Here is a 12437-nt window from a genome sequence, read left to right on the forward strand (position 1 = left end):
GTGCTGAAAAAAGTATATAAACATGGTTTGAAACCATATGAGCCATGATGTGCTGTTCAGCTTCCAACAGAGAAAAAGGCCCAGTGGTTCCCTGCCTAGAGTTACCAGCTCCAGATTGGGAAATACCTGGAGATTTTTGGGGCAGAGCCTGGAGGGGGGGTTGGGGAGGGGGGACTTCATTGCCATAGAGTCCAATTGCCTAAGCGGCCATTTTCTCCAGGTGAACTGATCTCTGTTGGCTGGAAATCAGTTGTAATAGCAGTAGGGTTGCCATTCTCCAGGCACCAGCCTGGATTTTGACAAGTTGGAGCATGTCCAGAGGAGGGCGACCAGAATGGTAAAGGTCTGGAATCCATGCCCTATGAGGAGAGACTTAGGGAGTTGGGTTTATTTAGTTTGGAGAAGAGAAGGTTGAGGGGAGAAATGATAGCCACGTTTAAATATTTGAAGGGATGTGATGTTGACGAGGGAACTATCTTGTTCTCCGTTGCTACAGAGACTAGGACAGGGAGTAATGGATTTAAACTAATAGAAAAGGGATTCCACCTGAACATTAGGAAGAACTTTCTGACGGTGAGGGCTGTTCGACTGTGGAATGTGCTGCCTCGGAGGGTGGTGGAGTCCCCGTCTTTGGAGGTCTTCAAGCAGAGGCTGGATGGCCATCTGTCGGGAGTGCTTTGATTGTGGGATCCTGCATGGTGGGGTTGGGGTCACTGGGGATGTGGGGGGGAGGAGGTAGTTGTTAATTTCCTGCGTTGTGCAGGGGGTTGGACTAGATGACCCTGGTGGTCCCTTCCAACTCTGTGATTCTATGATCTCCTGCTATTACAACTGATCTTCAGCTGATACAGGTCCCCTGGAAAAAATGGCCGCTTTGGCAATTTCACTCTATGGCATTGAAGTCGCTCCCCTCCCCAAACCCCACCCTCCTCAGGCTCTACCCCAAAAACCTCCCGCCAGTGGCGAAGAGGGACCTGGCAACCCTAAACAGCAGGAGACCTCCAGCTAGTACCTGGAGGTTCAGTACAGGAATCCAGCCATAAATGATGCCAAATATATTCTGGCTAAACCTTTACAGTATGTGGTAATGTAACCACCAACACCATATATTGCCAACAAACAAGTGTATTTTTTCTTATTTACAGGATATTTCAACAGGTAAGTTCACAATTAATTCCTTTAACAAGTAAGTATTGAAGCAAAGTTCACTTAAAAATGTCCTTTTAAGGTGTATTTCTTTCTTTGCAGCACAGCAGGCTATTGAAGGAGAAAACGATCGTTTCGGAGCACAAAGCCCAATTCTTCCTCAGTTCTTCCTATACAACACAATAAATAAATCTTTTTCATAGTCTCAAGCTTCTTATAATCCATTCTATGTTAAGTAATAATTTACTACAATTAAAAACCAGTTAATAATTAAATACATACAAAAAGTGACTTTATATAAAAAGAACACAGACAGGAATGCCTTGTTACATTTTCAATCATTTCCCCCCAGGCATATGAGGGAGAGTCTACCTTATGGTCAATTTTTGCGTATTAAACGCAATACTACTCGTGTAACTGATTATCAACAGTATGCAGCAGCACTAGAAAAAGCGCTAGATAATAGGGGCTATCCTTTAAATGTCATTCAAAAGGCTAGATGGAAAGCGGATGGCATGAATCGTGATGCTTTAATATATAATAACCCCAGGGATAAAGGGGCTGATAGACCCTTAGCTTTTGCTTTACAGCATAGCCATTTATCGGGGCAAATCTCTGGCATTATAAAACAACACTGGCATCTGCTAGCTGACATCCCCGGTTGTGAGGTACTTCCTAAGATAGGGTATAAAAGAACAAATTCATTAAAAGATAGACTGGTACATTCAGATATATATAAAGATCCAAAGAGACATTCAGTTGTGGGACACTTTAAATGCAATCAGTGTCTAGCGTGTAACTTTGCTTTGGAGGTGAAGGAGTTTAAAAGAACGGACTCTGCTTTTAATTTTCAAATACGTTCTTTCTCTAATTGTAATACGAAGTATTGTATTTATTGCCTCATTTGTCCGTGCCAACTTATTTATGTTGGCTCTAGCATTCGACCGATAAAAGCACGGATTTTGGAACACAGGTCCAGGATCAGGGCGGGCATAACCACAGCCCCGGTTGTTGATCATTTTTTAAAGTTTAAACATAATGAGAATGATCTTAGATTTTTTGTAATTTGGCGGTTACATTCCAGTAGATTTAATAAGAGTGACAATGAAAGAATACTGAGACGCAAGGAATCCTATTTTATACATATTCTGAATACCATGGCTCCTCATGGCTTAAACTTGGAGAATGATTTGTCTTGCTTCTTGTAAAAATGTACTGTCACTTTAAAAATCATTCTCTGATGTAGGAACGGCAGCTGCCACAAGGCTTGCACACCGGATGGCTATTTAAGGTACTAAATGCATTGCTGCAATAACGCCACGGGAGTCCTTACCTGGAGTGGAAGGAATCCAATATCTTACCCCTTTTGGGGAAGAATTTTGCACTTTAATTTTGAATATGGTATTCAGCTGAAACCTGATATTATGAATGGTGATGTATAACTGCACGCAGTATATATTTTTGTAAGTATATGAAGAATTTTTGTATGTATTTAATTATTAACTGATTTTTAATTGTAGTAAATTATTACTTAACATAGAATGGATGATAAGAAGCTTGAGACTATGAAAAAGATTTATTTATTGTGTTGTATAGGAAGAACTGAGGAAGAATTGGGCTTTGTGCTCCGAAATGATCGTTTTCTCCTTCAATAGCCTGCTGTGCTGCAAAGAAAGAAATACACCTTAAAAGGACATTTTTAAGTGAACTTTGCTTCAATACTTACTTGTTAAAGGAATTAATTGTGAACTTACCTGTTGAAATATCCTGTAAATAAGAAAAAATACACTTGTTTGTTGGCAATATATGGTGTTGGTGGTTACATTACCACATACTGTAAAGGTTTAGCCAGAATATATTTGGCATCAGTTATGGCTGGATTCCTGTACTGAATTTCTCATCTTTTGGTAATTGTACAGAAGTGTCTGATTTTTCCTTCAGTACCTGGAGGTTGGCAACCCTATTCCTGTCCCACAGCAAGCACACTGGTAATGTCTAAAGCAGACTGAACTGTCTTCTTATAAGGACAAGCTCTTCCTCTATCTACTGTTCCCAGCAGGAGCAACTTTTCACAGGCTGATCAGAACTCCAGTTGCTCCTTAGCAGAATCAAGTTGAAAACGTTGGCAACTGCTCACCGTATTTTCAGCTTCATATGATCACACTGTGATATTCTTCCTAATTTCATACAATTCTTTTTCAAGTATATCAAGGCTCGCTAAAGTTCATTTTTTTAACCTATATTCTTTATTTTCCCTTTAACCTTTAGGGGAGGGAAAAACTTCAGAGTTAAAACAGTTCCCCCAAGTTCACCTTCTAGGCCTTTCCCCTTACGTCGCCTGTTCCACTTTGGGTTTTAAAATCTCACTTTCAAATAAGATAAATAGACAGACAATGCTGTTGGCAAAAAGGTGAGGAAAGTAGAAGGACACTTCATGCTTATTTCTTTTCTACATAAACTCGAAAGCTGCAGGATAAGATGGCAAACGGAGGTGACAGAATTCTGAATAGTAACACTTCAAACGGCAAGTGGAGGGTCCAGAGGTCTGAATGTTCCCCCCCCTCACAAAAAGCTCTCTGCACATACTGAACTAACACATGAAGAAGGCAGACAGTGCTAAACTGGGCTAATGTACTCCATGTAAGGACTGCTTTTTGCCTTTTTAAAAACGAGAGAGACAATAAAAAAACAATACAACGCTCTTCCCATCTGAAATCTAAACTGCCCAGTTTCCTGCTTTCTCCTGTATAATCTATAGAGTCAGCAGATAGGGTTGTGAAGTGCCTCTGTTATAGTATTAAGTCTCAATAACCGTAACACAGGAAGAGGTTGATAATTCACAGCAGTTTGTTTATTAAGCTTAATAATACATACCGGGTGGGAGCTTCCCAAATGCTCAGGACAGCTCGCACACCAGGATAAAGGATTGCCACAACATTTATGTCAGGGGTGTTACAATATACGTAATATAGAGCATAGACCCAATGATGGACACCTTTGGATTAGCATAGGCCTATCAGTGGGGGTTGAGGCGGGGATTTAGGTGGCTACATGATCTGGAACGGAGAAATGAAATTTAACATTCTTGGTGTCTTAAATCAAAGCTTTAGGCCCTGTTAAGGTGGCTGGCAGTACCAGGCCTGAAAGGATGATCTCACTAGCACCTGATTCATAATGGCTGCTAGTTTATGCTAACTCAGTGCTCACACAGGAGTGAATAGGAACCAAAGAGATAATACTTGACCCCTTATGCATGGGGTATTGCCATTATATATGTGTGTGCAGAACATGGTATTGTGCTAGATGATAACCCTTATACCCCGGGCTTAGCACCTTTATAAGTGTGAATATGCGGACTGAATATAAAAGCATATATTTCCAATACTAATGAAGATTATAGGCATTACAGTTGCCAACTGCCAGGTAGTAGCAGGAGATCTTCTGCTATTACAACTGATCTCCAGCCAACAGAGATCAGATCACCTGGAGAAAAATGGCCGCTTTGGCCATTGGACTCTATGGCATTGAAGTCCCTCCCCTCCCCAAACCCCGCCCTCCTCAGGCTCCACCCCAAAATCTCCCGCCAGTGGCGAAGAGGGACCTGGCAACCCTATCAGCAGAGCAGGAAGGAGCTGAGGCACTCAGGCTGAGAGAGTGAGAGAGCGGTTGCTTAGATAGCAGAAGGCTACCGTTTTCCTTCCCTCAAGCAGGCCCCTCATACCTTTCTGCGGCTCTCTGGCTGAAAAAGGTAACAGTGACCCACTTTCCATTTTTCTTCAGCGACTCCTGAAGAGGCACAGCAGAGATGAGCCTAGACTCCCTATTCCAGCACATTCTCCTGGCGGAGCAAAAATCAGAGGAGAAGAGGCGCCTCATGCACCAAGGTTGGTGGCTGTTGTGCTGCTTGAGGCAAGAAGTGTGACTCTGAACCTCTTGGGATTGTCACCAGGCTAGATTCAAATAAGCATAAAGTTTCACAAACAGCTGATGTGTTTATTTTATGTATTTATTTGAGATATTTCTGTGCTTCCTCTTCATAATCCTGCTTAAAAGCAACACAATATAAAAAACAGCCATTAAAAACGAGCCATTAGATATAAGCAGCATAAAACAGAAGCCAGCGATAAGAAGCTGATAAAACCCCTACATAAAAGCCTGGGGAAAAGGTGTGTTTTATCCTGATACCTATAAGAAAGTAAACTAGGTGTCAGGTGAGCCTCAAGAGGGAGGGCATTGCAAAGGCAAAGTGCCACCACAAAAAATGTCCTCTCTGAAGCCACCTGCTAGGGCTGCCAGCCATATTCCAGCCCCTCCCCCACATTTCCTGGCACCTAGCAGGAAATTGGGGGGGGTGGAATATGGGTGCACCATCAGCACATGTGACATCACTTCCAGGAAAACCTGAAAGTGATGTCACGCTGCTTTAGGAATCACAGGAAACTCTATAGTAAAACCATAGAGTTGTCAGTGATTCCTAGAGCGCTGTGGCATTGCTTCCAGATTTTCCATGGAAATGTTATCATGTCATGCTGACAGCAATTAAAAAAAATGTCTCCCACTGCCCAAAAGAGTTGTGTTGGGAAGTGCAGGTTGCCAGCAGGAGGTCTCATACCATAGTGGGAGACCTGGAAATCCTACCACCTGGATCACATCTGAAGCTGTTTTTAAATTTCTTCCTCAATACTGAGTCACTCATAGGTAATTTTAAGTATGAAATTTAAATCCTAGCCACATCCATTTAAGATAAGAACCATTACCCTCAGAAGGACTTACTAGGGGTAAGTACTACATAGTATCAGGCTGTTCCTATGCAGTTTCAGATTTTAGGGGAATTATAAGAGACTTATGGTAGTCATGAAAAGGACTTTTTATTATTAAACTATTCTCTAGAGCTGATTGCAGAAGGAAAAGCTAGAAAATGTGACTGAGCTCCTCAAGGCAGGAAAATCAAGTTAAGAGTGCTACAGTTTATTAATCTGAAACCATTCTGTGAATGAAGATAATCTCATGATTCTTTGAGTTCAAGATTGTTAGACACTTGGGATTTGGAGTAAAGAAAAAAGATCAATTTTCTCCTAGAAGCATCAAATAGCATTTGTGCTTAAGATTTCTATGTGCATTGAGTGGAGCTGAAATTATTGTGAGTTGTATCTTTAAATCTTTAGCTACTCCGGAGCAAGTTTTCTTTTGCACAAATGCCTTCTGAATGTAAGTGGACCATTTGACTGGAATCATGAACACATGAAGCTGCCTCATACTGAATCAGACCCTTGGTCCATCAAAGTCAGTATTGTCTAGTCCACTGGTTCCCAACCAGAGGTCCATGGACCCCCAGTGGTCCGCAAGAACTAAATTAAGGTCCGCGAAACAAAATTATAAACCAATAATAAATTAATATTTTCAATTAAAAGTTCTCTGTTATAAAATATATATATTCAAATATAATTCTAAGTTTAATGTTTAACTAACAGTTATGATTAAAGTTTATTTTCAAATTCCCGGAATTTTTATTTTGAACCTTGGGGTCCCTGCACCGAACAAAAAAGTCCTAGTGGTCCCTGGTCAAAAAATGGTTGGGAACCACTGGTCTAGTCAGACCAGCAGCGACTCTCCAGGGTCTCAGGCAGAGGTCTTTCACATCAACTACTTGCCTAGTTCCTTTAACTGGAGACGCCGGGGAATGAACCTGGGACCTTCTGCATGCCAAGCAGATGCACTACCACTAAGCCACAGCCTCTCCCTCATCCCAGCTGTCAGTGTTCCACCTGCAACTTTAGCTGTACCCTGAGCCCCTATTCCAATGCGGTAAAATTCTCAGGGATGACACTCGACATCCAGGGGATCATGTCTGCTAAATTTCAGACAGGAGAAATCAACCATCCCTTATTTGGAAGCTATTAAAATTATCATTTGCAGAATGGACAGAGGCAGGTACTTACAACCCCAAAAAGAATGTCACTCATGGGGAGGGGGACCCATGGATGGGGGGAATCCCATACTTCCTCCCCCCTTGCCCTCTTGCTTACACACCAGTCAGGTACGTGCCTGCCCAATTGGCTCACACTGTGGAGGCAGGAGTGGTAGGGGTTAGTCCTGATCCACTCCCCTCACATCCACTAGCCAGCTGTGCCATGTGTCTAAAAGTTAGCTTGTTTTGTGCTGCAGTTAAACAGGAAATAACCTTAAGCCATGAAAAAGTGAAACAAGCAACAGAACAACTGGATGAAGCAAAAAGAAAATTAGAAGCTGAGGTAGTGTAGTAATTATTACTTTGTGTCAATTGATTAAGGTAATTAAGCTGTATTTTTCACAATCAAGCGCATATATTAGCGCACCGCAGAGCTTCCACTGTTCATGTAAGCTGCCACAGTGTTTTATCAGCACGACTGTCTCTCACGCTTCTTGTCATCATAGACTAGAGCCTCTCACAGTCTCTTCATTTCAGTGAACAGCATTTTGAGGGCTATTCATATCCTTGTAAAGCCTCTGGCTGTCGTTTGGTTTCTAAGGCTGTCAAGGGATCTCATTTTGTGAACGCTGCAACATCAAAAAAAAAAAAAAAAAAACACTATGCAGAAGGCTCCTCATTGTCTCATTCTGGGACTTTCTGTCTGAAAACTTTCCTTTTATGGAGCACCACAAATCTTTTTTTTAAAAGCTCTCATATGGAAATACAGAACCTGCAGAGCTGTTAAAAACCATATGTTCTGGACCAATTTTCACATGGTGGATTTTTCATGACCTCAATTTAGGAATAAACCCAGGTCACAGAACAGGAACCTCATTGTCCTTTAGCTGCCTGATGATACAATGACATTCATTGTGTTGCCGCTTGTAAAATTAATTTATGACAATTATAATTATATTTGTATACCACTAATTTGCCATTGACTCATTCTGATTTACAGTTATGGTTTCCATGGTAGATACAGAGGAGACTTTAAAGTAGAGCAACAATTACTATGCATTACTAATGAGGAAAGCTAGAAAAGCATTCCTAAACCAATTAAATCCACTGAATTAATTACATGAAGGTCAATGCCTATTAACTTGCATGTTTTGTTAGTAAGTTTATTTTTCGAGAGAGACTGAACCTCACAAGTACAACAAAAACCAGTATGCATTGCCACAAATAGATAAAAACAACACTATTAAAATTACATCAATTTTTGATGGGCATAAAAACATAAGCCTGTGCTATCCCCTCTTTTAAGTTCTCTGGTGTAATCACATACATTAATCTGCTATCCCTATCACTGTAAATTCATTCCTGAGATTTCTCTATAGGTTTTACTTGACATTTCCACAATTTGTACTCCACATTCCCATAAATGTGTACAGTCTCACATTTCTAAATAGAGGGGCACAGATAGAAAGAGCGAGAGAGTGAAATGGATACAGATATAGATAAAAGCTTGATTAGCTGAACCTCAGAGTTTAAAAATGTTTTGACGTCTATTTCATGAAGACTGCTTGTGGTCAGAAAAAATGCTCCCAGGAAATATAAAATTTTTGTGTGTTCTGAAAAACTAGGTAGCATGTAATTAGAACTTGAATCATAGCATTTTGCCTTTCAAGGTTCAATGCATCCTTTTCAAAAGCAGTGTTCTAAAGAATATATTATGTAAGTACGTTAGCGTAGCTGCTGATAGCAGTCAGGCATTTCAGTGCCTTCTCAATGGAAGAGACTGCTCCTAATGCAAGCTTGATAGTCCAATGACCTGTTTTTTGGACAAAAACAGGAATTCATTCCTACTCATCACTCTTTTGGAAGAATAAAAATACAAACCATTAATCCTATGTGATGACCCAACCAGAAAGTAGCAGGAATGCCATCAGATCCCCAAACCCAGCATGCTTCATGGGGCTGCAGACACAACCTTTAATGAGCTGCATACCAGCCAGCTGGTCCATGACAGCTGGCCCTTTAACAACCTGCCATTTGACAGCCAGCTATCTAGTGGCTCCACCCCCATGGTAAGAATGAGAAGCAGCAGGGTAGAGATTGCTCCAGGAGTGACACTGATCCCTCACAGGCTTAGCCATCATCCATTCAACTTCTGGCTACAGGGAGGTCACTAGGCATGCAGTAAGCATGGCTAAGACCCTTGAATGGCCTCAGGGAGTAGGGAGAGGAATATGTACCATTTCTTTCTCCCTCCTCAGAAGGGTGTAGAGCTAGGGGACAGAATGTGGATTAGGGTAGTTCTCAATCCCTACCCCTCTCCACCTAAGGCTAAGGGAAGGCACTTTATCCAGATCAGACCCTAACATATGACAGCCATGGTCCAGGACGTGACACTCACATTGGCCAGCCTGACATTACTGGATTCCATTTTAAAAGAGGCAACAGTCCATTTGGGGGAAATAGCAATGCTTGTATATTCTGTTTTTTTATATTGAGTCCTTTGGTTGTTGCTTTGCCAAATGTATGTCTCCCATACTTTCCATCCATTGCTAATCCCTGCTAAGTATCATGAATTGCCCTCAGGGATTATTCCTGTCTACCAGGGAGAGATCAAATAGAAAATGTTATCCTTCTTAGTCTAGCAAATGAGTAAACATTTAGATTCAAATTTCCATTCACTGCCATGAGGAACGGAAGTTTCCTATTAGGATATGCTTGCTCTCCCCTCCCCCATTAACTTTTCATAAGCCCTGCCTGTTGACCTCTTATAAAATATTAATCAGTTCATACCTTGGGGGCAGAATGGACACCATTCTGATGGCTAGCTTGTTTCTTTTAAAGACGTAGAGCTGAGAAACTTGTTCTTTGATTCAGTGTGCCAAAAGCTTCCTCCTGAAGATGCAAATTGTTCAGTTAAACATTATTTTGGGCAGGAGTGCAGTAATTCATAGTGTGTGGCTGCATGTCTCAGCCAAGAGTGCAAGCAGGAGAACATGCTGGGAATTAGTTCCCGCCCCCCTTCTGCTTTACTGTCGTTGCCTGCCATGCCATTTCTTGGGAGCAAAGTTCCTGCATCTCAGTAGCAGCACGTCATGGCAGCAGAGGACTGGGCTTCGTTCCTTCTTCTCAATTTGTCTGCATGGCAGTGGGCAGTTTTGCAATGGGAATGTACTGGAATGGAAAAGGACAGCAGATGGGAAGGAAAAAACAGAAGAAGGGGAATACTTTAAATAACACTTTGTGTTATTTAAAGCACAAATCCCATTCTTGGACTGGCCTTTCCAGCCCCCCCCCCACTCCTTTTTGCCATCAAGTCACAGCCAACATATGGTGACCCCGTAGGGTTTTCAAGGAAAGAAATGTTCATAGGTGATTTGCCATTGCCTGCCTCTGTGCAGCAACCCTGGTATTCCTTGGTGGTCTACCATCCAAATACTGGCCACAGCTGACCCTGCTTAGCTTCCAAGATCTGATGAGATCGGGCTAGCCAGTGCTAGCTCAATACTCTTACTTAAAATTTAAGAACAGACTGTATGTAGAGTTAATTAAATCAAATATAAAAATAAGATTAAAATAAGAATGGATTAAAATAAGAATTTCATGATAGAAGAAGTAAAGAAGACTTGCTGAGTCCACATAAAGCCTGGATTATAGTGCAGAATATTGCAAAAGAAGATACCAAGCTTAGATTTTTCAAAAACTACACTGAGCCCTTTTTATGCAATACATCAGGTTACAACAACCCATATTTAAATACCAGCTGTGCTCACATTTTATAACCTATATTCTTTAAAAAAAAATTAGATTCAGGTGCTATCCGAAAAGATCATTGACTTGGAACTCTTGAAAAAACGGGAAGAGAGTATGGAAAAACAGAAAGCTGAACTTCTAAATCAAAACTGCATTCTGCTTAAAACCTTGGTATGTTTCCAGTGAGAGTATTCCTATACAGTGGTGCAGCTGTATATAGTACCAGAGGGCTGCTGAGTTACTGTTTATATATTGCAAGTGTGGGGCTGGTCCTATGAGGAAGCAAAGCCTAAACTCTAATTAATAGTGGAGGAAGGAAAGTGTGAAGCAAGTACCTGTACTATGTCTAACATTGCACTGAAGATTTTGGACTGTATGTATATATCAAATCCATCCAAAGGACTCATGATGCTAAGTCTAAGTCTGAACTGTTGGCTGAGCGATTACACAACACAGCTACACAAACTGATGAAAGTGTAGAGAAAGCTTTATTCAGGAACTAACATACTTAATAGCAAAAAGTAGAGATAGAGACAGATTCCTAGCTATATCACTAGCTGAGAGAGAGCGAGAGAGCTGTAAGTGTGGAACTTCCAAGAAGAAGGAGTATCTTGCCCTAAGAGTAGCAATCTGGAGAGAGACAAGGAAATACACTTATCGGGGAAGAAGGTGCTGACCCCACTATCTATCTATATACAATTCCCATGTGTACCCCCTGCCTGCAGATACTTAAATCCATAGATAGGGGGCACAGGTTTTTATGCATATTCGGGAACCCCCTAGATCTGCAGAAAAAACCAAAACGTTTTTTTAAAATAAATGAGGGGGGGATTTAAATTCCCCAAACTAAATAAAATGTTCTCTGTGCATGCTCACAGAACACACCTACCTTTGGTGGCTGCCAGCATTCCCAGCCAACTTGGCCTGGCCTCGAGCAGCTGCCGGTTCCCCGCCAGTCCGGACCAGCTGCCGCCGCATTATATGGCATTATACCCAGTTGAATTCCCTCCCCAAACCCTGCTTCCTCAGGCTCTACCCACAAAATCTCCAGGTGTTTCCCAACCCAGAGCTAGCAACCCTATGACTGATGGGGACTATGAAGTGCCGGGGACTAACAAAGTCGTTATTAAAGTCATTGGAACCTGTGGTAAAAACCTGAAATTGTGAAAATGTTTTTGTTATGGTCTTTTAATGTGTAACAAAAGTTCTTGATTTATTTCAAAAAAAGGTTTTAAAGATAGTCATATCAAGCCACTGTTTCTAAGGAAGGAACCTAAATGATTCTATCACCAATTTCTATTTACAATTAATGGCATGTTTTATGATGCTATTCATTTTCATAGCCCTTTCAGTGGGCAATCTTTATCACGTCTATGCTCAAAAAATTGTTATGAGGGTGGCTTCTATTATTCCTGCAATTGTAAGTAAACATATTTCTCTGAAGCAGCTTTCTTTGAATCAGGTTCTAGTGACATCAGCAGGCTTACTTCTGAGTAAATGTTGTTAGGCTCATGCAGTAAGAGACAATGGTTGAACAGGAATTTGAACCTTGGTCTGAATTTAAAGGATTTTACCACAGATCCCAATTAGTCAACTATTATCACTTGAGTCTTATTATTATTAAAAAATGTCG

At 41.2% G+C, this 12437-nt stretch overlaps 1 protein-coding gene across 1 annotated transcript in view; it reads left to right on the forward strand.

Annotated features, from left to right (window-relative positions):
* Window positions 1-4951: 4951 nt before the first annotated feature.
* Window positions 4952-12437, forward strand: part of CCDC172 (coiled-coil domain containing 172) — a 31089-nt gene continuing 23603 nt past the window's right edge. The window contains exons 1-3 of the mRNA XM_056850565.1: window positions 4952-5030; window positions 7312-7397; window positions 10859-10975. Coding sequence (XP_056706543.1) covers window positions 4952-5030; window positions 7312-7397; window positions 10859-10975 — 282 coding nt within the window. The remainder of the gene's footprint in view (window positions 5031-7311; window positions 7398-10858; window positions 10976-12437) is intronic.

The sequence above is a fragment of the Euleptes europaea genome, chromosome 5 (assembly GCF_029931775.1).
Source record: "Euleptes europaea isolate rEulEur1 chromosome 5, rEulEur1.hap1, whole genome shotgun sequence".
In the NCBI taxonomy this organism is placed as follows: Eukaryota; Metazoa; Chordata; class Lepidosauria; order Squamata; family Sphaerodactylidae; genus Euleptes; species Euleptes europaea.